The sequence below is a fragment of the Schistocerca nitens genome, chromosome 7 (genome assembly GCF_023898315.1).
Source record: "Schistocerca nitens isolate TAMUIC-IGC-003100 chromosome 7, iqSchNite1.1, whole genome shotgun sequence".
Classification (NCBI taxonomy): domain Eukaryota; kingdom Metazoa; phylum Arthropoda; class Insecta; order Orthoptera; family Acrididae; genus Schistocerca; species Schistocerca nitens.
This window is the reverse complement of record NC_064620.1, coordinates 175030721-175055536: the sequence shown is the minus strand read 5'-3', so window position 1 is coordinate 175055536 and position 24816 is coordinate 175030721. Positions and strand designations below refer to the sequence as shown.

Genomic DNA, 24816 nt, shown 5'->3' with positions numbered 1-24816 from the left:
AGTGATACCTTCAGTGGCTTCAATATTTACCTATACGGTGACAGCCTTCAGTACTCTCTTACCGTTACACACAGCTTATGCATAAAAATTACCCTGTGGTTAGATCAGGAATTTTCATCATTCTTGTTTTTAATTACAATAGTATGTTAGCTAAAAACGATGACGTTTTGAGGTTTTGGTGTAGTCGTCTAAGGGGCGTATTGTGGGAGATTTGCAATGTATTATTTCATTCTGCTTAAAAATTAAATGACATTCGAAGCTGTATTGCCCCTCTGCTCGTCTCTTCTAACGTGTGAACTGCAGCTGGCGACGTCACAGTAGGCTAATTGTACCAGCTGACTGGCCGGTGCTGTCCCAAGTTAAATGCGCCGATAAAGCTGTTGTGTAAGTCGACGTGCGCGTAACGCACAGCACAAAACGTACCCTTATTATCGTACTTGACAGTACTCCAGACAGCTTGGCTGCGGTCCCACGTGAAACGGAAATCCAATGAGGTTCCAGCAAACGCGGAAGAATACACAGTGCGATGTTTACAACAGGTTTATTCCTATGATGAACGGATTATAGGAGGCTTCCCCTTTCATTCCCTTCTCCCACTGCATATTCTTCTACTACTTTTCCTACTACCGAATTCGTCATCCATCACAATTAAGTTTTCCTCTCCCTTACGTATCTGAATAATTTCATCTCATCATACATTCTTTCAATCTCTTTATCATGGTTCAAATGGCTCTGAGCACTATGGGACTCAACTGCTGAGGTCATGAGTCCCCTAGAACTTAGAACTAGTTAAACCTAACTAACCTAAGGACATCACAAACATCCATGCCCGAGGCAGGATTCGAACCTGCGACCGTAGCGGTCTTGCGGTTCCAGACTGCAGCGCCTTTAACCGCACGGCCACTTCGGCCGGCTCTCTTTATCATCTGTGGAGCTATTTGACATATAATATTGTATTACACTGGTGGGTGTTAGCTTTGTGTATATCCTGTGCACGATAATACGTTCACTATGCTGCTTATAGTGGCTAACCTGCATTTCCATTTTCTAATTTATTATTAGACCTACTCCTGCATTACCTCAATTTTATTTAGTATTTATAACGCAGTACTCACATAACCCAAAGCCCTCTTCATCCTGCCATCAAACTCCCTAATCCCCACTATATCTAATTTCAACCTACTTGCCTTTTTAAATGTTCTAACCCACATACATGGTTAATGGGGGTAACATTCCATGCTCTGATTCCTAGAATGCCAGTTTTGTTTTTCGTGGTGACGACATCCTCCTGAGTAGCCTGCACCCACAGATCTGAAAGGGGCAGTACTGTAGTCACGAGGATGCCATTTTCATTTAGCCATAAATCAGAGCTGCATGTCCTCGGGAAAATCTGCTGCCGTCTCCCCTTGCTTTCAGCTGTTCGCGCTACCAGATTGGCTCATGTTACAAGGAGAGATCAGTCATTACCCAGACTTTTGCCCCCGCAACTACTGAAAAGGCAGGAACCGTCTATTGCTGATTACTACGGTGGACCTGTACAGGAGCTCGGTGTGGTGTAAATCAACTGTACTCTCCTGACTACCTTTCGGGATAAGTCTCTTTTCTTTAGCCTTTTCACCTCTTTATGCCTCATGAAGTAGCAGCTGTTAACATGTGGGATCTCTTTTGTTCTGTACCTATTGGTGGATTGAAGTCCTCCCTATATTTTATTATAATTTCATTTATAAAGGTACTTTAATCGTATTTTCCTTTAAATTCTTCGTTTTAGCTACCAGTACCTACACAGAAAATTGCGTTAAGTATGGAGTGAACGTAGATTTCGATCTATGATTTCGACTAGTTTGTTCCCATAGCCTTTATTTTGTTTCACTTTCATTTGTTCACAAGTACTTTGTAGCCTCCCAGCCTAATCCGAACCTTAAATTACGTTACAGATCAGCCTGTCAAAGTAGTCAACGTAACTTAGATTCCTGCCAGAGGAATGATATAACGACTATCACATGCATCTAATGTGTACACTACCACAAGTGAACTTACTCTGCTCAAAGTGATCTGTTGGCTTATTAAATACAAAAATTATTAATTGTGGCTTGTGCAATCTAGTCAAATACATTTACTGAACAGCGAAGTAGATACTCTTCTACAATGAAATACACTGAACATGAGCAGTATTCTCGCTTCTAAGACGATTTAAGTAAGGAGGTAACAGGAGTTTACAACTCCCACAAAACTGAATGCTAAAAGGTATTACGGGTACTGTAAAACTATATATGAAAGGAACACAATAATTAAATGAGATTAGATGATAAACTGAACAACTCGAAAAAAAAAGCCTCAAGAGGGCTACAAAAACCAAACTAGTAATATACGTGGCCAAGGCATTTTATTTAGATTTGAACACCACCTGTCTTCTCCATAAGTCCAAGTGACCTTATTCAAGGAGGTTGGTTGGTTCATTTTATTTGTTCATCTGAAGCAATCTCTGTAACTGCCCTAAAGTCACTGTAGACCAATGAACTCCCAAACACCAAAAGAGGATGTTAACCATTGTATCATCTTGCTTAGTTATCAGAAACTGAGAAACAGTTTGTTCTCAAATACCTCAACACATCAAGTTACAAGCCTCCATTTATAGCAGATGCACAAGGAGTCAGTGTCTAACAGAAATGTACAACATGTTTCACTAACCAGCCAATGAAAAGAAGATTCTGTTCATGACGCTGGGAAGAACACGATCACTGTATCTCCAACTCAGTGGAACCACTATTTTGATCACAAAGAAAATATCAAATGGTTCAAATGGCTCTGAGCACTATGGGACTTAACATCTGAGGTCATCAGTCCCCTAGAACTTAGAACTACTTAAACCTAACTAACCTAAGGACATCACAGACATCCATGCCCGAGGCAGGATTCGAACCTGCGACCGTAGCAGCAGCGCGGTCCCAGACTGAAGCGCCTAGAACCGCTCGGCCACCAGGCCGGCAAGAAAATATCAGTTTGCACACTGATTTCGGGTCTAGTGAAACAGGGGATGCAGCCCGTCGGCTTTGACCAATAACGTCACACATTACTCATAGATAATAATGTCTTCACTTTCGGCTAGAGATAAACAGTTCTGTGCTCCGGATAAGCGCTATCATTGTACACTAAAATAATTCAATGTGATTTTAAAAGAGATTGCTACATATTGCTCAAAATATTCTTCGTGTGCATTTTTAAAAATAATTGACTGTTTGCAATTCATTCGGTATTTAATTTCATTCTTAGTGAGTTTGAGATAATTTGGACTATTAGTATCTCATTTTCGTTTGTAGGTATGGGCGTTGCATGTTGGCCACGATTTGTTTTTTTTACAAATGTGTGGTCTCGTTGCCGAGTATGTTCGATGTCGTGAGTGCGGCGAACATATGCGCTTCACAAGTGTATCTCGTCACCGAACTCACGACATATTCGTATGGCGCTGCAGCAAAGTTCGGTTGTGGCGGTCCATTAGACGAGGGAGGAGGAGGAGATTAGTGTTTAACGTCCCGTCGACAACGAGGTCATTAGGAAAGGACGGGGAAGGAAATCGGCCGTGCCCTTTCAAAGGAACCATCCCGGCATTTGCCTGAAAGGATTTAGGGAAATCACTGAAAACCTAAATCAGGATGGCCGGAGACGGGATTGAACCGTCGTCCTCCCGAATGCGAGTCCAGTGTGCTAGCCACTGCGCCACCTCGCTCGTCGGACGAGGGACGTGGTTCGAAAAATCTAAGCTCGCCTTGAGAGACATTATGAAAATCACGTACTGTTGGTGTTTGAGATATCCTGTGTGTCCATTAATGTCGTGTGAGTAAGCGTACAGTTGTGGATTGGTACTCTTTTTGTGGGGAATACATGAAATATAGAGGGCCGTTGGGGGGGTGGGGGGGTGGGGGAGTTATGGTCGAAATTGACGAGTCGCATTTTGGCAAAAGGAGGTACAACAGGGGAGAACCTCCGGTGGGATTATGGATTTGGGGGTCTGTATTTTCAGGTCCAGAGTGTGACGATGTAGTGTTTAAAGTAGTACCCAATCGAAGGAAGTAAGTTTTGGTCAGCTTCATTGAAGATCACTTTGCAGAGGGTTCCATTGTAACTTCATATGGTTTTTCTTCATGTAGGGATTTAGGGGAAAGCATCTAGTAGTTAATCACAATATTGAGTTCAGTTCATTATTCAGTGGGGGGGTGGGGGAGTTATGGTCGAAATTGACGAGTCGCATTTTGGCAAAAGGAGGTACAACAGGGGAGAACCTCCGGTGGGATTATGGATTTGGGGGTCTGTATTTTCAGGTCCAGAGTGTGACGATGTAGTGTTTAAAGTAGTACCCAATCGAAGGAAGTAAGTTTTGGTCAGCTTCATTGAAGATCACTTTGCAGAGGGTTCCATTGTAAATTCATATGGTTTTTCTTCATGTAGGGATTTAGGGGAAAGCATCTAGTAGTTAATCACAATATTGAGTTCAGTTCATTATCCACGGGCTTGCACAAATAGCATAGCTGTGAAATCTCCTGTAGGGAAGGGGAAACGCCGGATTTCCAGACTTCAAAGTCGCTTAAACTAACATTCATGGAGGCGTAGTATTCCCCGCACATATTGCCCGTTTAAATGTTTTGTTAACGTGTTGGGCAAATGTACCGTCCGAAATATGTTAGCTAATTTCACATTAGGATGTGGGTGAAAGAGTGAGTGTGTGTGTGTTTTCGTAATGTTTTGTTTGTTGTGTATGTGGGTATGTGATTTTTGTTGATGTCTTGCTAGGCGAGCTTCGGTTCTTTTAAGAAGTTCCCCTTGGTAAATTCAGTTTTCCATTTTCTCTTTTACTGCATTTGACTATTTTGACGTATTTCATTGTTGTATTACACCGTTAGGTATGTTTCCGTGTACTCCAGTACGTAATAGAAATTTCGCAGCTGTCGTTTTTTCGTTTCCCAGCACTAGTATCAGTACGATTTTTTCGAATCTATACTAAGGGTGAAACGGTAGTACTAGTATCTACGTAAGAACAAACTATTAGTGCTTGAGGATGCGAAAGAAACAAACACATGTAAAATTTGTATCCCGTGCTTCAGTTGACATAGAGTGTTCAACTGAGCAACAGGATATTAATGCTAACGAAAACGAAGAAATCGAGGTATGCTAAACCTGTATCTGGTACAGTTCGAATGATGTTCGAGGTACAACCCATATATATGTGACGTGAGGTATTCTATGCTACCCATATTTCCATCTAATTTTTCCCCTTCATTTGTCACAGAAATAATTCGAAACAAACACGCCGTATCCTTAACGTGAAAATACTATTGCCTTGATATATGTCTGTTGTAATTTTCGTCTCTCGTATTCCTTTGTTTTTGAACAGTCTTGTCAGCTCTTTCACCTGTGTAATAAATTCTCTCTGGCCAATTCTGACGTCATTGGTAAAGTCGACTGGTTGTATCCCCTGCTTCACTAGACCCCTGATTTCTCCCAGCCAATAGCCTCAAAATAGTGTGGTATACCATTGGTGCTTTAAAAGGTAAATGCAGGTATCTTGCTCAGTGCAGAGAGTTCTACCACCAGTGTGTATATGCGGCCAAGAAGAACAAATTCTCGGATTGCCTGGTTAAAAATAGTTTCCCAGGTGAAAATACACTTCTTCCTGGGTGAAAATACACTGTACCCTGTGTGAAAGTACATTTTTTCCAGGTTAAAAGGCAATATACTTCCCTCGAAGCTGTAAAACTTAGGAATTCTTTGAATCGTAAAAGTTTTATAAAAATGGTTCAAATGGCTCTGAGCACTATGGGACTCAACTGCTGAGGTCATTAGTCCCCTAGAACTTAGAACTAGTTAAACCTAACTAACCTAAGGACATCACAAACATCCATGCCCGAGGCAGGATTCGAACCTGCGACCGTAGCGAAAAGTTTTATACATTTGCGTAGAACTTCCAGGTACTTCAGAAACTGAAACCCAGCAAAAAAACTACGCGTTTGGGAAAAATCTTTGATGCGCCTCAACATATGTACACTGCATATTTTCATAGTACGAAAGTATAAATACGAATTTCATCAAATACAGCACGGTAGCTTCCGTAGCATTGAAATCAAGATTAAAATACGCTTTTGTTAGACAGTCATTGCTCACGTCACGTGATCTTGCTCGCCGATGATACCAGATATTCAGAGCATTGCGGTGGTGTAGTCAGCCAATAGCTACATCACTGTTAAGTAGTGCGAACCCACAAATATCAGACGCAATATACGCCGTGAAATAAATAGGAAAAAGCAGCAAATCGACCCACGGCAAATAATGTATAACTACCAAACACTTCCAGCTCGTTTGAAGTCAAAGAAGAACATCCAGACAGTACGGCTAACACCAGCCTGCACCCCACAGAGCAAATCACACAAGGCCAACAACTACCGGATGCTACATGGTGAGCAGTGAATAGTTTAAGAACAGGAGTCGCAAAATGCAAAGTACACATGGTTAAATGGGGCCCCTCAGAAGATGACCAGTGTGAATGTGGAGAAACAGAGAGGATTGCACATTTGTTCATGTGGACACGGATGGAGTTTGTTTGCATGCGGAAAATCTATTTTTGTGCAATAACAAGGCCATTAAAGCTGCAGTGTTTTGTAAGAAGGGAATTTAAATGTTCTTGCCCGGACACGTTAAGTGAATTCAAGTACACAAATACGAAAACTTGATCGTTTAAATTAATGTACATACAGTATAGTTACAACGAAAACCTAAGCTTTCGCATTTAATATTGGTCATCAATTTCTTTTTTTTCCTAGGGTTTGGTTAGGCAGGATCATAAGAGCACAATTTAAACTCATTATCATCATCAGTTATCTGCTATATTAACAGGTCCTTTGCCTCTCCATTTTCTGCGATCCATTGCTTCCTTCTTAAGGCTGCTGTATGTTGTACCGTCCATCATGTCATCCAGTATCTGGAACCTCTTCCTTCCTCGCTTCCTTTTCCCTTCTACATAACCTTCTAAAACTGTTTTTATCAGTCCGTCATTCTTTCTTAATATATGCCCAATCCAATTTCTTTTTCTTCTCTTTATTACATCTAGTAACTAATTTAAACTGTAGCAGCTGTATATTTCTGACAAGCACGATTTTAAATTTCACTGCTGTGTACCGAACATTTCGTGTTTTACCTGGCTGAATAAATGCACCACCCATATAAAAGCCAGTTACGTGTAGAACTGCTCAAGAACTCACCTAGCTCTTATTTCTGAAGAATAATTATACTTGTGCCATTGCCATTGCATAGTTTGTAACCTATGAAAGAACTAAAATAAATATGAAAACTAACCTTGGAGCTTGGCCTTTTTTAGCGTGTGTTATACTCTTTAAAGATATATCAAACACAAATGCGCAAGTAACATTTTAAGTAATGGGACAAACGGCTGGTCTTCTGGCCCCGAAATTTTTCTAAGCGGCAGGTCCTCATAGCGTTAAGTTCTGAATGAGAATCACGCATTCCATTCGTCGCACAATCTCACAAGTAACATAATTCATCTTGCATAAAAAGTAATTTGCTCTGAAAATAACGCTTCTTAAATAACTATCTGCAATATTTTCCCACGACGCGTTAGAAATGTATACAGTTGGGACTTCACGCTCATCGAAAACAATCTGTTGCTACGGAGTAGTATTCGTCCTAGAGCCTTCGACACATTTTGCTGTCGGCAGACGCTTGTATATGCAGTGTGTTTTATTTATTTCTTTACTGTCGTAAAGGGCGCGTTTTCTTCACAACTAAAGTTTTATTTTGGTATTATTCTCACGATATGTTTTATTGCTACAGTATTATTCCGCAGTAGCGGACTGAAGTAAAATTCTTTGTTAAAGTATCAGATGTTACCAGCAAAATAATTTATCTCAAAATTAAAACAAAGTAAGTCTCACAACAAACTTAATATGTATCAGAAATAAAAGACAAAAAAATGAAGAAAGACTGTTGCTTTTTTACAGGGGACTGACAGGTGGCATATATATACATTTTTTCGGATGAAAAAATTCCCGTGTTTTCCCCGGTGCGTATATACGCCAATCACCACCAAATCGGCCACTGATTATTCTTATCCTAAACTTTTTTTCAAGATGTAGCAGAATCAGTCTTCATACTCACGAAAAACAGTAACTCTTAAGACCACAATGACAGACCGATCTCCTCATTGCCGTGGTACACATCTCAGATGATTTACTGTCTACAAAGAATCACTATGAGCACTAAGTGATCTGCAAAAGTCTGTACACATAATTTCACACCTTTACAAAACATTTTCTGGCTGATGACCCCCACAAAAATGTTGAAAGTTAATTGCTTATTACATTTTCGCTGTTCATGCAGTATAACTGCTACATGAAGCATGATGTTTTATTACTTCTTTATTATTGTGTTCATAACATTTTGCAGATAGTAAACACATACACCACTGCACGTACCAGAGAAATTACATCTATTATATGACACTGTTTCGAAGATTGATGTCATGAGCACTGACATGCGTCGAAAACTACCTCATTATGCAAGACATTTAAATTTATTACTTTGTTACACTTTTTGCAGGGCATATCCACATCTGCCGCTGAATGTATGTACCACAATAGATCATTGTACAAAACACAGTTTGGGCGATAAGCACTGAGATGTGTGAGACACTGCCACAACACGCATGAAGTTTTAATTTATTTCTTCTGTACTACGAACTTTATTCATGACATGTTTCGGATACAGTAGGTACATATCATTGAATGTATCTGCAAAATTATATCATCGTACAGCATATCATTTAGGATGTATGCCAAACATTAGCTGGGTGAAACTGGCTAGACATACAGACAAATATGTGTACAAATGAGTGTGAAAATATGTTAAATATGTGTTTAATATAGTCAATATGTGCACATTCAGGCAAAGCCACAGGAAAAAAAGTTCACCTTAACCCCCAAATAATTTCACCCGAATTTGGCACACATATTTGATACAATTTGGAAGAAATGCTGTAGGGATAAATACCACCAGCCTCCAACAGAGTTGAGTGTGATAACTTGGAAAGAGAACGGAGGCAAGGAGATCGACAGATAGTGATGGGGAAGGAGGAGAGTGGCACAGATACAAGATGGACAGAGATGGGAGGGGGAGGGAGAAGAGATAGGCAGAGAGGGGGTGGAGGGGGGAGGAGGAGATGAACAGATCAAGGAGGAGGAGGAGGAGGAGGAGGAGGAGGAGGAGGAGGAAATGGACAGAGAGGGAAGAGGAGGAGCTGGATAGAGAGGGGCAGGAGAAGGTGGAGGGGCAGGAGTAAATGGACAGAGGATGGGAGTGCAGAAGGTGGACAAAGAGAGAGGGCAGTGGAGACGCACAGATAGAGGGTGGAGGAGGAGAGGGATTAGTACAAGACTGGAATAAATAAATATCTAGGCAACACCAAACAGTCAGGTAGTTAGCAATAAGATCGATTCAGCGAGTGCATGTAGTTGGAACTCGGCAGATGTACAAAAACCTTCTGTCACATCACTGTCACAGCCATCTTAACCATCTGTGAGTAAATCATAAAAATGTCTAAGACAAACATAATGAACTGACAATAAAAAAAAAGAAACTTAGAAGAATTATGTGATAACAATAATAAGTTATGCGTCTCATTTAACATAAATGAAGGAAAACGAATTTTTCTATCATCTATCAGGTCCACATTTACTTACTTCAAACTTATAAAAATATTTGCATATGTATCAGTCTTTAGTGTAGTGTTGGCCATATTTTGAACTAGACAGAAGAACTAACCAAGCAAGCCATTTACAAACTACAGTGATTCGTTCATTGTAATTTCATAATTTCATCTGTAGTCAATTTTAGTATTCATTCCTAAGATGGGTACTAGGAAATATACAACACTGCTGTAACAGAAGTGTCTTCTACTTTTCAATAAATCAACAATAACTGGAGCACTGTTGACAGACATATAAACCAAGAAAAGGAGTTCACAAACTAGATTTCACAACCGTTTGTTACTTCACTGAAACAAAGATTTTTCTCTTTTTGAATCTGATGACATTAGAGCATCCATATTTCTCAGCGGAGGTTCCAAATTATCAAATTGTCTAGGTTATCATAAATAGTACACTAAAATATAACTCAACAATTCAGTGTGAATCTTTTTTCACACATCTCAACACAAACTGAAATTCATAGCTACCAGTTTCTCACTAACAATAAATTTGTGATTAAGTGACAACTGCCACTCAGCAAAGTAAGTCTCACAACAAACTTAATATGTATCAGAAATAAAAGACAAAAAAATGAAGAAAGACTGTTGCTTTTTTACAGGGGACTGACAGGTGGCATATATATACATTTTTATGATAATTTCACATGGCGGGAATCTAAAATGTGTATGAGATCCACAACCAATATGTCATTTCAAAAACTAAATTTTTCAAGAGCATGCTTGCAACAATGTTTCTGGTGACTATAGAACTGGAGATATTAAATATCATTGCTCCTAAATTTTTTTCTGATGCAAGAAAGGTTAGAAACAAAATAAATAGGCCTATGGCACCAAATATGGCTCCATGAAGTGTTAATCACTGCAGCTGTAATAATCTAAAAAAATCACCTATCCTCTTTTTTTTATAAAAAAAAACTGAGGAGAAAAGGAATATGCGGCACAAGTTAGATAAAAGGAGGGATCAGCTGACAGGATACCTCTTAAAGCATAAAGGAATAGTTAGTTTGGTAAAACTGCAGAGAGAAAACAGTAAGCAGGTTAATATGACAGTAGGTTGCAGTATATAGTAATGCAGATATGGAAATATACTTGAACAAATTATATTTACATGGGGAGCTGCATCAAACCAATCTTCTGAGTGAACACCAAATCATTCATGTTTTTTGCAGTCTAATATGACAGTGTTAAGTTAGCAAATAATTTATTCCACACATCCTCAACATACTGTACTGAGAAATGACACTATTTGTTGCAGTCTATCTATCTCTTTTACGCAAATTAAAAGGTACATCATTGTAGTAGCTGCTTGTTTTCAACCTGAATAAATTAATAAAGGTCTCATTATCAATGGAAATTACTTTGAATATACCATAATCACAAAGTATTATTTTTTTAAAAGAGCCCTCTATTAACGGAATGGTACTAAAGCTCAAATAATTTGGTTCAAGATTTTGGTCCACAGAATCCTCAACAATTTACTCCAGTAATCCCCTCCTGCACAAATTTTATTTTCTAATCATTGGAAAATTACATCAGTAATGCAGTCGCTCGAGCTGTTAACGAATTTAAAATGTAATTAAAATCTGCCTCATACTACCACAGTTGTGATTTCACTAAATTCCTTGCACAATATATTGGAAACAGATAAGAGACGACGACAAATTTTCATCACGTTTACCACTGTCATTCTTGACATTGATTTTTCTCAAATTACTGCCCATTAAGTAAACAATGCTGTTAAACACTGCTCTGTAGAAAAGTGTGAGCATGTGTTCGATCTCAGGTTTATGGAGCGTTCGTACAGTAATGAGCTTTTCTACTCTTACACTCATACAGTTTGTAAGCTTAGCTTCGTACACGAGCAAAACTATTAAGTGACATTTGGTATAATGGACGCTATTTCGCATCTTTCGTCGACATGTGCTCAACGAATCTTCGAAACCAACTCAAAAGTTGTTACAGATTACGTCTTTGCAATGACACGTTCACACAATCTGGAATAGTTATTGACAGATCAGCAGAGCATACACAAATATCCTATTTTACGTTCAAATATCCGCTCCATGGCTCTAGGCTGCAAAAATAAACAATATAAAGCTTCCTCCCTTTCTCCAACACTATTTCACTTAATGTCAAAATATTGATGGGCAAATGTTTCAAGACAGTAAAGTCAACAATAAAATAACAATTATCCTGAAAGTTATACAAGACGCTACTGCATACAACTATCCTAATAATCGCAGTGAAATTACAATAGCTACACCCTTTTATCTTCGTTTGTGGTATTTTGATGCACGGTGTTGGTAAGAACCACCTGCAAGGTAAAGGTATGCACGTGTGACTGACTATTTAATATAAACAGTGTTGTATTTTTCGATTGCACGATTAAGTACATAATCCAGATGCACTGAAAAATGTCATCGGGTACTCACGGATATTCTCCGTCATTATAATCCTAATAGTAAAAGAAAAGTAATATTTAAAATGAAACTTACCTGCCGGCTGGCCGTATATTACAGGTGTCTTCTGTGAAATTTGAATTGGCGTTCGAGGTTTGTCTTTTTTAAATCGAGTATTGTACTTTCGATACAAAATTCGATTCGCAGCAGAAGGCTGGTGTAGTGCCGGATAGTGCATTAAAAATGGTGGTGAAAGACAAAGAAGAAGTTTCCGAGCAGATAGAATGGAATGTCGAAACAGAAGTGCAGTTATTTTATGCTATGATTGGCCACAAACCCGTTGGTGAGTAGTTTTCATCCTTCTCTGTCTTCAACGTATCTATTCTCCCTAACCTAAACATATGTAAACAATTGAAATGGAATTGTATAATTTTGTCGTTTGGCAACCATACGCTTTTTTAATGAATGATAGTAGTGTAACTTAGGCAAATTACACTGCTCCGTCTTTCAATTAATTCATTTTGTGTATTATTCAGGTGTTAACAAGCACTTCCAGATGGCTTGCATCCTTGAGAAGTTCAGAAATGCTCTGAATAAAGACGTTTCATCAAAAGTTATATGGGATCATTTGGACACAATGTATGACATGCAGGCCTTGGTATGTATGCTTATTTAATACGAACCAAATAGCAATAGAATCATATCTCTCTCTCTCTCTCTCTCTCTCTCTCTCTCTCATATTATATCTCCCTGTGTGTGTGTGTGTGTGTGTGTGTGTGTGTTTTGAGAGAGAGCGTTCTGCTGAATCTTGTCGGTGAAATCTTGTGAACATATATGATTGAGGCTTTGTTATGTACTGCCAATCATGGAAGAGGAATTACAGACCTTGGTTGTTGTTCTGCAGACTGATCTACAGCTTAGCTTGAGGTCTAGGCTATGTTGTGTAAGATAATTTGGTTGATAGTTGGCAAAGCTGAGGACTGTGAATATGAAATAAAGGTAGCAATACCAGGTGATCTGTAACACACCCCAATGCCTATGTTTGCATGACATTTAACTCAATTTTCGTAACAAATAAATGAAATTGAAATGCAAAATCAGTAAAGGTTTATTACAAAACAGGCAAATCTCCTGTCAGTATGTTGGTGCTTATACAGTACATCTATTATGAAAAATGCATGGAGGGCATTAAATATTTCTTATCAGTTTTTTAATCTTATTCATTCACTGTTACTACTTTCATCTATTAACAACAGTCTCCAGATCAAAAACTGACATAGCAGCAGATGTAACATGTAATAATGTATATGTTGAGAAAATATCCCCCATCAGAAAAAGTAGTTTTCTTTCACAATGCATGTTTTTTCATGTGCCGTAAGATGTCGAATGGCATGCTATGTCAGTCTGAAGATGATTATTGTTAAGATCTAAACACAGTCATCAATTTCAGTGTGTCCACAGCATAAATTGAGGTTTTAGAGAATAGTTCTTCTGGTGTATTGCGTAATCACTGTCTTTCTGCAGTAGTTATTCAGTATGTCTACAAATATTATTCAATGTACTTTACAGTGAATACAGTAAAGGACAAAGTCTCTTAAAATCTCATAGAATGTAGTCTGTGTGACACCAAGCTCCATGTCTGAGCATGTACAAGTATTTGCACATTAAGTAAACATTATAGAGATGGTTACTGTCATGCTGAGTCAGTATAGATAGTTCAACATGCTATTAGTGGACTAGTGCAGCACTGAACGTTCTGTCAGAGATTTTACAGGGAATAATGTCCTCTAGCTCGCAGGTAACAATGCAGGGTCAAGAAGAAATTTTTGGTACTTGTCATCAGTTTTGGCCAGTGATGTAATGTCAATGGCTGCTGTCCCATCATCTTTTGGTGCACATATTCATAGTTTTGTTGTTTGCTGATGAAGCCAATAAATGTGATAGCAAAAGAAAACAGGTTGTGGTGACACATTGATCTGTAGCTTAGTGTGAGGTATAGTTTAGACTGGAAAATAATAGTTTAGTTGTGAGTTGGCAAAGCCAACAAATGTGATACTAAAAATACCTGGTTGTGGTGACAGACTGATCTATAGCTTAGACTTTTAAATTGCTAAGAACATTTCATTGTTGTCGCCATGTTGTTTATGGCGTTTGTCACTTCAACCAGTGATTAACTTCGTGAAAATTAACTGACTGGCACTGCCTAACTTCAAAATGTAATATATGATTTAATTATTAGATAACGTTGTCAGATCTTACAGAGAACTACTGCTGTAGATTGGTTATAGAGGCCACTTGCAGAATAAACTGAAGAGAGGTTGTAGGACACAGTTGTCATTATTCTAGAGCCAATGAGAAGCCATTACTGTATTAAAAGGCTTCTTCCTATTACATTTAAACTTTATATGTAGGTTTTCACAGGCTGGATTTGTCTTCCAAGTCTGCGCCAGTTCAGGTTTTCCTCCATCTCAGAGATGGCCCTCACAAACCTGTGACCTTTCATGCCATCCTTCTTTGTATAGGTCCAAACTCTCCCGTCAGTCCTATTTATTGTGTGTCCCGTACACTTGAGCAAAAGCCTAGGCTGGGTCATGTGAGTGTTTTGTAAGCAATCTCCTTCGTAGATTGATCGTATTTTTGCAGTATCCTGCCAATGAACTGAGGTCTGGCACTTGGTTTACTTACCACTGAGCTGTGTGAATGTTCTGCTTTATATCTTCTCAAACTGTTACACGCATGTATTTGTATTACTTGACAGGTTCCAGTTGTGACTCATTGTTGTCAACAGATGATAAGTTACATTTTGTTTTGTCAACTGGAAAATTTTACATTTCTTACTTTTAATGTTTGAAGAAAATTACCACTCATTGCATCACTACAGAATGTTACGAAGATCTGACTAAATATTTGTGTTGCTTTTTTCAGACAGTACTTCCTTATAGATAACTGCTTCATCCACAAAAAATCTGAGTTGATTGTTAATATTGTCTGCCTGGTCACTAACATACCACATGAACATGAATGGTCCCTTAGACATACTGAAAGTTACTTTTGCATTAGTTGATGGCTCTCCATCCAAGGTAACTTGCCACATTCTCCTGACAAAGAAATCCACAATCCACTCACAAATTTTACTTGCTACCCCGATTGATCGTAATTTTGTCAGTAATGGTTGGTGTTTTACTGAGTTAAATGCTTTCTGGAAATCAGGAAATACTACATCTACTGACTGCTTTGATTAAAGGCTTTCAGTATGTCACGTAAGAATGGTGCAGGCTGGTTTTCACATAATCAGTGTTTTCAAATCCTTGATGCTTGGAATGGAGGAAGTAATTATATTCAAATACCCATTTGAGCTGCTCATATGGTGTAAAAGTCTACAACAGATGATTGTCAATGGTATGGGATAGTAGTTTTGTGGATCACTTATGCTGACGTTATAGACAGGCGTGACCTGCTCTTTCTTCCAAATAATGGGAAAAGTTTTTAGTTAAAGAGGTCTATGGTATACTATTTTTAAGAGGGCTACTCACCTGCAGGTGCAAATTCGGTGTAGAATGTGATAGGGTTTCCATCAAGCTTGAGTTTTGTTCAGTTTTGGCAACTTCAGCTGTTTCTCAGTGCCAGTGACACTGTCTGTCTCACTCTTCTTTGTTACTCAGAGAGTGTTAAACTGTGGTACACTTCTTGATTTTTCTTTGTGAAGAAACATTTTGAAACAAAGTTTAGTACTTTTGCATTTGCTTTGCTTTCCTCAGTTTCAGTTCCTGTGTTATAAGTGACTGTCTTGACATTAACTTTGGTATCACTGATGCCCTTTACATTTAACCAGAATTTATTTGGGCTTCATGAGAAGTCTTTCAATATGCTTCTTCTATTATAGTTGTTGAAGGCTCCATGCATTGCCCTTCTGACAGCCAGATGCATTTTGGTTAGCATTTCCCTGTTAATACTTTTATGCTTTGTTTTACATGTGTTGTGCAGTAGCCACTGTGTCTCTAGAAGTATCTTTACAGAGATTGTATACAATGGACTGTCCCTTCCATCACAAAACTGTTCCACTAGACACATACAGGTATGTATCCAGTGCTTGGTCACCTGTTCTTCTAAACTCCTACCACACTCACTCTAAATGTTCCTGGTGAGACCTGAATGTTTTAAGTTCGTAATTGAGTTATGACGTTATTGCCTCTTTGTCTAGTTTGAAGAACATGTAACAATGTCTTCATCTTTTAGTCACAGCTGCCTCGTGGTCATTACTACCAGTTTCCAAGCAGACATCTTAAAGAGGTCAGGTGTATTTGTCATTAGATCTGATTTAGTTGCAGCTGAGTGGGCTTCTGAACCATCTGTTGTATTAGTTTTGTATATTTTTTTGATGGCACAATCAAGTAGCATTTTCAGTGCCATAACCAGTTTTGACCAGCAAGTGTTCATCTTCAAACCAAAGGACCATTCTCCAAGAACTTTTCATTGCTTTAACAGTATTGTATTGTTGACAGGGCAAAGGAAGCAGCATTCTTAATGGAGAGCAATCTACAGATTTAAAAGTATGTTGGGTGCACCCCAGGGACGTGTGACAGGACCATTACTATTCACAGTATGTAGAAATGATGTAGTACATAACATGGGAAGCTCCACAATGTTATTATCAGGTGATGCTGTTATGTACAGAGAAGTCACGGTGCTGAAAAATTGTGGTGAAATGTGGGAAGAGCATGGAGGATTGATGTGCGACACAGGGATTACCAGTTGACCTCCGATATAACCAAATGTAATGTATTGCACATGAAGAGGCAGGATTACACATTATTGCGTTATTACACAATTACTGAACAGTCACTGGAAGCTGTCACATCAATTAAATACGTGGGTGTATGAGTTCAGAGTGATTTCAAGTGGAACGATTGCAGGGAAGGCAGATGCCAAATTGGGAGTCATGTGTAGGTAGCGTATAAAATGTGCATTCAGCCAGTACTTCAGTATTGCTTCTCAGGCAGGGACCCTTACCAAACAGCACTGATAGAAGAAATAGAAAATATCTAAAGACAAGCAGTGTGTTTTGTCACAGGTTTGTTTAGTAAGCAAGAAAAAGTCACAGGGATGCTCAGCCAACTCCTGTGGCAGACTCTACAAAAGACGCATTGTACATTACTGTTAAAATTTGTGGAAGAGTCAAACAATGTGTTGCTTCCTCCTACATATCTTGAAGAAGACCATGCAGCCAAGATTATAGAGATATTTGAGCTCTTATAAAGCCTTACGAACAATCATTTTTTGAGTAGACAATTCACAACTGCAACAGGAGAGGGGGGAAGTGTCATTGGCACCCAAATAACCCCCACCACACACCATAAAATGACTTGTGAAGTATAGATGTACATGTAAGTGTAGAGCATTGCAGGATTGCAAGAATTGCAGTGTCTTATCTAGAGTGGGTGACTGCAAACAGCATCTGACCCAGAATGAGCATCAGAACCTAGCTGGAGCACTCTTCCTGCCTATGTGGAAAGAAGTGAGGAGTTGCCACACTACTTTTTTATTAGACGTACATAACATGAACCTTTATATAAAAGATTCCAGAGCTAAAATTTCCACTTACTCAGATCTCCCAGAGGGGAATTTACCAAGGCTATATACTGAGAGTGAAAAGGGGGGGGGGGGGGTAGAGGAAAAGGAAGGAAAGGAAAAACCATAATGGTTGGAACATGGAATGTGCGGACACTTCTAGAACAAGGCAAATAAAAAAGAAAAGTGAAATGGACAAAAACACACGGGTTGTACTTGCTATGAGTGAAGCAAGGTGGGGAACTGGTGGAGAGAGTAAGTTTTGCTACTTATAAGAGAGCTGGCTCTTATAAAGAGTTGGAATACTAATAGTCAAGAAAATAAATGGAAATGTCATAAGAGTTTGAGTGTAAATGAAAGACTGAAAGCTAATTGACATCCTGACAAAGAGTTAGAGGAGTGCTATGAGTAGATAGGGAAAGTAATGGAAGAGGAGGAAATAGGAGCATGCATAATAGTTATGGGAAACACAAATGCAGTTGTGTGCGAGGTAAGAGTGAGGGCAAATTTCTTCTAGAGTGACAGTTGTGGCTGGAGGAACAACAAAGGATAGGTGTTAGTAAACTTCTATAAAAGGAACAATCTCATGGTAGGAGGCACCTTGTTAGAGCACCACACAAGTAGGAGGTAAACTTGGAAATCAAAACTCAATGACTGTTTATGAAACCAACAGAGGTCTACAAATAGCTTGAGAAATGCTAAAAGTTACCAAGAAGCAGATATCTGCTCAGAACACAATCTAGCTATTGGAAAGCTACATATTATTCTAAAGATGGTCTAGGAAGGTACAAAAAGGGTAACATTAAATTTACAAACAATAAAGAAAGAGGGAAAACCTGAAGTAAAAGATTACTTACAGTAAGACTGAGAATCAGTGAGCCAGGCAATATTTTTGATAGACTGAAAAACTTTAAAGAGTTATTGGAACAAGTGCTATGAATAAAACCTAGAGAGAATGGGGAAAGTATGGATAACAGACAAAATGAGTTGTAAAGTAGAGGAAAGAAGGAAGTGAAAATTATAAATACTGAAGAGGGGAAAAAAGAATGTATAAGACCATAAATAATAGCATTAAGAAAGCTGATAGGTTGAGCTAGATAGAAGTGAATTGGGAAGAAATTAACATCAAATGATTTGTTAGAGATGACAGGTATTACTTAGTTTATAAAGAAGCATTGGGGTTGATGTGTGAAAAGGAGAGATGAAAGAGGGTCGTGGAGATAGAAATGGAGGACTGTAGGATGGTTAATGAACCTCATAAAGTAAAGGAGAGATGGAAAGAATATGTCATTTTGTTATATGAATACAGTGAAGACAAAAGTCAGAGCAATTTGAACTGGAAGTAGGTAGGGCAACAACATTCTATTTGAGTGAGTTGGAGTTAGCTCGTAAGGAGGTGAAAAATGGGAAAGACACATTGCTTGCTGTATTGCCTGCAGAAACATGTAAAACCTTTGATGAAAAAGGAATGGAATAGCTGTTCGAAATAAGTAGGGGAATATACTGAAATGGAGAGTGGCCTAACAACTTCGATCTTGGTACCCTCGGAAAGAAAAACAACATAAGAAAATGTAAGGAATATAAAACTTTAAGTCTGACACCACATGCGACCATTGTTTTACTGAGAGTGGTAAACAGAAGGATATATAGCAATCTGAATAGCTTCATGGGTGAAGAGCATGTGGTTTCAGAAAATGGGTAGCCACAAGAGATGCTGTAGGCTTACTAAAAGTTCTAGGAGAAAGGTACATTGAAAAGAATAAGGAGTAAATGCTATTTTCATTAATTTGGGAGAAAGCCTTTGCTAGGATGAGGTGGGATAAACTCATGCTTAACCCAAGAAAACACTGCATTGACTGGAAAAAAAACTAAAGTGGCTAAAGAGTTATATTTAAGGAAAAATCTGGAGATGCTTTCTCCAGCAACAGGACCTGTCTGTATGCAATAGCATTCATATTACTGAATGAACACAACATTTTTGTTGATAATTTTTAATTTTATGCGATAAAGATTGAGTGTTAATATTAGTGAGATTGCCAGTGTGTGGATGTAAATATAAATGGGATTTCGTTTTGCTGATGAACTCTAAGAAAATAAAAAATATATATATAAAAAAACTGACACATCACAAAGGATTTATCCAGATGGGATGGATATCAGTAGAAGTGATGTGCATGTACAGACAAACAAATTAGAATTTTAAAAAAATGGAAAAAATGGGTGATTTATTCAAGGGAAAGAGCTACACAGATTGAGCAAGTCAATAATGTGTTGGTCCTTCTCTGGCCCTTGTGCAAGCAGTTTGGCTTGGCATTGATTGATAATAGTTGTTGGATTCCCTCCTGAGGGATATAGTGCCAAATTCTGCCTAATAAGTGCATTAGATAATTAAAATAAGGCTGGTTGGAGGACTTTACACATAACACCCCAAATGTGACCAATTGGGGAGAGATCTGGCGACCTTTCTGGCAAAGATAGGGTTTTGGCAAGCACAAAGGCAAACAGTAAAAACTCCCATCATCTACGGGCAGGCAATATCTTGCTGAAATGTACCCCAGGATGGCTTGCTATGAAGATAAACAAAAAGGAGTGTAGAAGATCATTGACAAATCACTGTGCTGTGAAGGTGCTGTGGATGGCCATCAAAAGGATCTTCCTGTGAAACTAAATGGCACCCCAGACCATCACTCCTGGTTGTCAGTCTGTATGGTCAGGTTGGTATGCCACTGCTGTCTGGGGCATCTCCAAGCACGTCAGGCATTTCCAGAAACATCTTTACTATTCATCAGCACTCATTTCAAAGTGTGAAGACTATTTTACTCCACTCAATGACATTCCAGGCTGAAGACTTGTCTGGAGACATCCCAGACAGCAGTGGGATACTAACCTGACTGTCACGTACTATACAGAAATGAGTGATGGTCTGATGTACATTTTGTTTTTACAGCAAGGGCCCTTTGGTTGTCATCTGTGGCATCATTACAACACAGCAGTACGTTGGTGATACTCTATGTCCTGACCCCTCCACCCCTTCCCCCCTTCATGGAGAGCCATCCTGGGCTTACATTTCAGTAAGATAATGCCGGCGTGCACACAGTGAGAGTTTCTACTGCTTGTCTTTATGCTTGCCAAACCTGACCTTGGCCAGCAGGATTGCCGGATCTCTCCCCAATTTAGAAAATGTAAAGCGTTATGGGCAAGACCCTCCAACCATCTCATGATTTTGATGAATTTGGCACGATATGCTTCAGGAGGACATCCAACAACTCTACTAATTGATGCCAAGCAGGATAACTGCTTGCATAGGAGCCAGTGCTGGACTCACATGTTATTGACTTGCTTAATTTGTGAAGCTCTTTCTCTTGAATAAATAACTCAGTTTTTCTAAAATTGTAATCGTTTGCTTGTATGTACATGTAGATCACATCTATTGATTTCCACCTCATTTGGATAATTCCTTCATGCTGCATCTCTCTTTCTTTCTTTTTTTGTCTTGGTGTATTTTACATGGATTAAAGCTGTGTGCTGCACTAAGGCTATGATCCAAAACCTTGCAGTCTGTGGGCAAGGCTCTAACCCATTTAATTCCCAAATAAGACCCAACCCATCCTCAAAGCTTCACTTCTGCTAGACATCAGTCTTATTTTACATACCTCATAGAAACTGTCTTTCGTACCTTGCTGGAACAACACTCCTGGAAGAAAGAATACTGCAGAAAAATTGTGGGCTGTGACTATGCCATTTCTCCGCAATATTCTTTCTTCCAGGAGCCCTGTTCCGGCAAGGTATGTGAGAGTGTCCATGAGGTATGGAAAGTAGGAGTGAGAGATAGCAGCTTTGAGGACAGATGGAGAGTCATGCCGGGGTAGCTCATTTAATCTTATCCATAAGTATCAAGTTTCTGGGTCCAGTCCCAGTCTGGCATACAGTTTTAATCCCAGGAGATTTCAAAGCAGCACGTTCTCTTCTCAGAATATTTTAATGAGCCCCCAATAACCATTGGTTTTTGAAAAAACATGACCATCAGTATACTCCGAAGGAAAAACGCCCTACTGACTGTTTAATTAAGATCTTTGTGTATACCTAAATCATTTGAGGTGATGCTGGAAAAGGTCCTGTGGAGAGTTGACAGTAGATGCAACTGCCCTCCCCCAATCTGTCTCCAGTTAAGATAACATTCTATCTCTAATGGCTGTGATGTAAGTGACACGTTAAACTTCAACCTTTCCTTTCTAGTACCTTAAAATTTCCTGACGTTTTCTCATTTTCATATGAAGTAATAAAGCTTATGTCCAAAGCCAGTGTCGATATTTCACGTCACTATTGGTGCTTGATCGTTGGAATAGTGCTCTTACTTTGGTTTGAAAATATGTTATTTTAGATTACTTATAAAATTGACATTACTTATATTTTTTGTTGGAAACTTTGTTCTGCTTGTACATACTTTTGATGCCACTGTTTCTTTTCTCATCATATCTTCCTTTTATCTTTCAAGGATGACACCGAGAACCTGCCCTTTCCTAATGATGATAAGGACTTTTGTCTTCCTGAAACAGAGTTTGGTGATTTGATGGAAGAAAAAGTGAACTCGGGCTCTAGTATGGAACAATCATCCACAGATAATGAGGTCAAGAAAGAACCAAAAGCTGTGAAAGATGTGATTAAAAAGGAAGTGAACAACAAAGAGGTAAAGGAACCTGTTGTGAAAAAAGAAGGAAAAGAAATCAAAGACACATTCAAGGAAATAAAGAGGGAGTCCAAGGAACATACAAAGGAACCCAAGAAAATCAGCAAAGACAAAGACTTTAGAAGAGAAAGTAAAGACAGTAAAGATGGAAAAAAGGAAAACAAGAAGGAAGCTAGGGAAACACCGAAAGAAATTAAGGTAGAATCTTTGGAGAGTAAAGATGTCAGGTCACATAAGGTACACCGAACAAGCACAAAAGAAAGAAGGGAGAGTAAGAAAGATGATACAGACAAGGATGATACTGCAGCCACGTCTTCCATAAAGAAAGAACGCTCCAAGGACTCACACGAACATAGACAGGAAGATACCCCAAAACGTATTGCTAGTGGTGTTGGGAACAGTAACAGTGGTGGGGGTGGTGGAGCAAACAGTGGGAGTGGCACTGGTGGAGGTGGTAGTGGTAGCAGTAGTAGCAGCAGCAAGCGTTCAACAAGGGGTGCTCTGAAGCCAGATGATGTAAGTTCCAGCAAGTCATCAAGTCCAATCAGCGCACCTACTCCTCCCCCATACAAAAGGAGAAGAACATGACAATTACGGCGGTTTTAGATGCTTCCAAGTTTTGTTTTGTGAAGCACCTTGAGACTTGCAGTATTTGTATTAGTAATGTCTTAAACAGCTTTACATCCAGAAGGAATAATTTCTCTTTCACAAAGAGATAATTTTACCATTCTTTAAAGGAAGTACTGTTTCTGTGTGCATGCATGAGTTGAAATTACAAATGCAAGTAATTCATGTTGAGGAAATTTATGGTTAAATGGGTCCAGGCAATAATATTTCAAGTTACATAACAGGAAGATGAAATCATATAATCCTAAGAAGATCCCATACCAATGTGTATAAATGACCACTTGTAGGAAATATGAAGAAGCTTACAGAAAAAGATGATGGCAACTTCTGATTCAAGACAAACATCCATCACTCTCAACAATGACTGTAATCTTAACCTCTTTGTGTACTGGCAAATAGGCTGTGTTTGATGTACAAGACATATTACCTTGCTGGTTGGTGTGTGTTTTATGCAGGCTATGAAGCTTGTTTATTTGTTCTGTAGAAACAATTTTGTTATATTTTGTTGTTCTTCGCTTGCGTGCTATTATGTAAGAAAACACAAATTTTCCTGTGATTTGGTTGTTTGAAAATGTGGATTGTGACTTTAGTATGGTCTTCTGCTTTTATAATTAGTAGTCATCATGAATCTATTCTACAGCTAAAAAGTATGTATCTCAGTAAGATCTGACTATAGGAAAAGGGACATAATTGTGTTGTATCAGTTAAATTATTCAAGTATTTATTTAACATATTGTCTGATCATAAATGCAATGAAATATTTTGTGTACAGAGCTGCCAAGGAATAGATGCATTGTTGCATGCACACCATATCCTAATGCAGTATTTGAGTAGTGAAATTGTGTGCAGCAATTAATAAAAGCATGTTGAGTTTAGCAGAAGCAAAATCATTGATTGTGAATGAGGTTTGTATCAGTGTGAGAGTAACGTAGTTGCATAATTTTGACATCAATTCAAATAGTTTATGGTGCTTGATAGAATTAGAAAACAAATCTTAACACACACTTTAGGTACAATAGGTATCTTGTGAAATGTCACACAAAACTGGAATTGGTTCAGTTAAATGTGCAACGTTTCTGTAGTGCAGAGTAATCTATAGAGTTGAAGTTAGTTATAAATATACAAAATATTGGCTATAGTGGTGCATTTTAAAATTGGCTCAGAGACTGGTAATAAATATGTTCTTAATAATATCAGTGGCCACAAGATAAAAAAAAAGATTCTGAAATTTTCAGAACTATAGAAGTTGAATGTAGAGTAATTCAAGGAATTAAAAAATTCTGTGGAGAAATAGATTCCTCCGTGAATTCTGTATTATCAAAAAAGCAGACCATACACAAGTATTTCCAAGATCAGTGCAAAGACAATTTCGAACAATACTGAGAGCATGAAACTAATAAACTTAGCCAGGCAAATGATGATCTTTATTAGTTTCTCCATGTTCTGATGGTTCTAATTCTGCTACTGTAAGTTCAATTAATAAAAATCTGCTCTAGTTGCTAATAAGAATGTTATGAGGTCCACAGCCGGTTTGACATTGCCTCTTTACAGCATATTTTTCAGATCTCTGTGAAAATGACCTGGTGTAAAGGCCGAAAACAGTCAAGGACTTAAGTTCTTATTACCAACTGGAATGGTTTTTCATTAATTAAATGATCAACTAACTAATGACAGTGTGGCAGCTGATCTGAAATTCAAATCATTGGCCACTAAATTTAACGAATTCTTCCTGAAAATAGCTGAAAACATAGACAAAAATTGGACCATCA

The 24816-nt window shown here is 38.5% G+C and overlaps 1 protein-coding gene across 1 annotated transcript; it reads left to right on the top strand.

Moving 5' to 3' along the window:
* Positions 1-12145: 12145 nt before the first annotated feature.
* On the top strand, positions 12146-23922 carry LOC126195329 (protein no-on-transient A). The gene is made up of 3 exons (XM_049933899.1): positions 12146-12508; positions 12702-12823; positions 22229-23922. Exons 1-3 carry the CDS (start codon positions 12409-12411, stop codon positions 23006-23008), a joined length of 1002 nt encoding a protein of 333 aa, XP_049789856.1. The 5' UTR covers positions 12146-12408; the 3' UTR covers positions 23009-23922.
* The last annotated feature ends 894 nt before the right edge of the window (positions 23923-24816 follow it).

Coding starts and splice junctions, on each gene's coding strand:
- LOC126195329 (XM_049933899.1), top strand. CDS start 12,409: ATGGTGGTGAAAGACAAAGAAGAAGTTTCCGAGCAGATAGAATGGAAT. Junction 12,509..12,701: donor GATTGGCCACAAACCCGTTG/GTGAGTAGTTTT, acceptor TGTATTATTCAG/GTGTTAACAAGCACTTCCAG. Junction 12,824..22,228: donor TGTATGACATGCAGGCCTTG/GTATGTATGCTT, acceptor TTATCTTTCAAG/GATGACACCGAGAACCTGCC.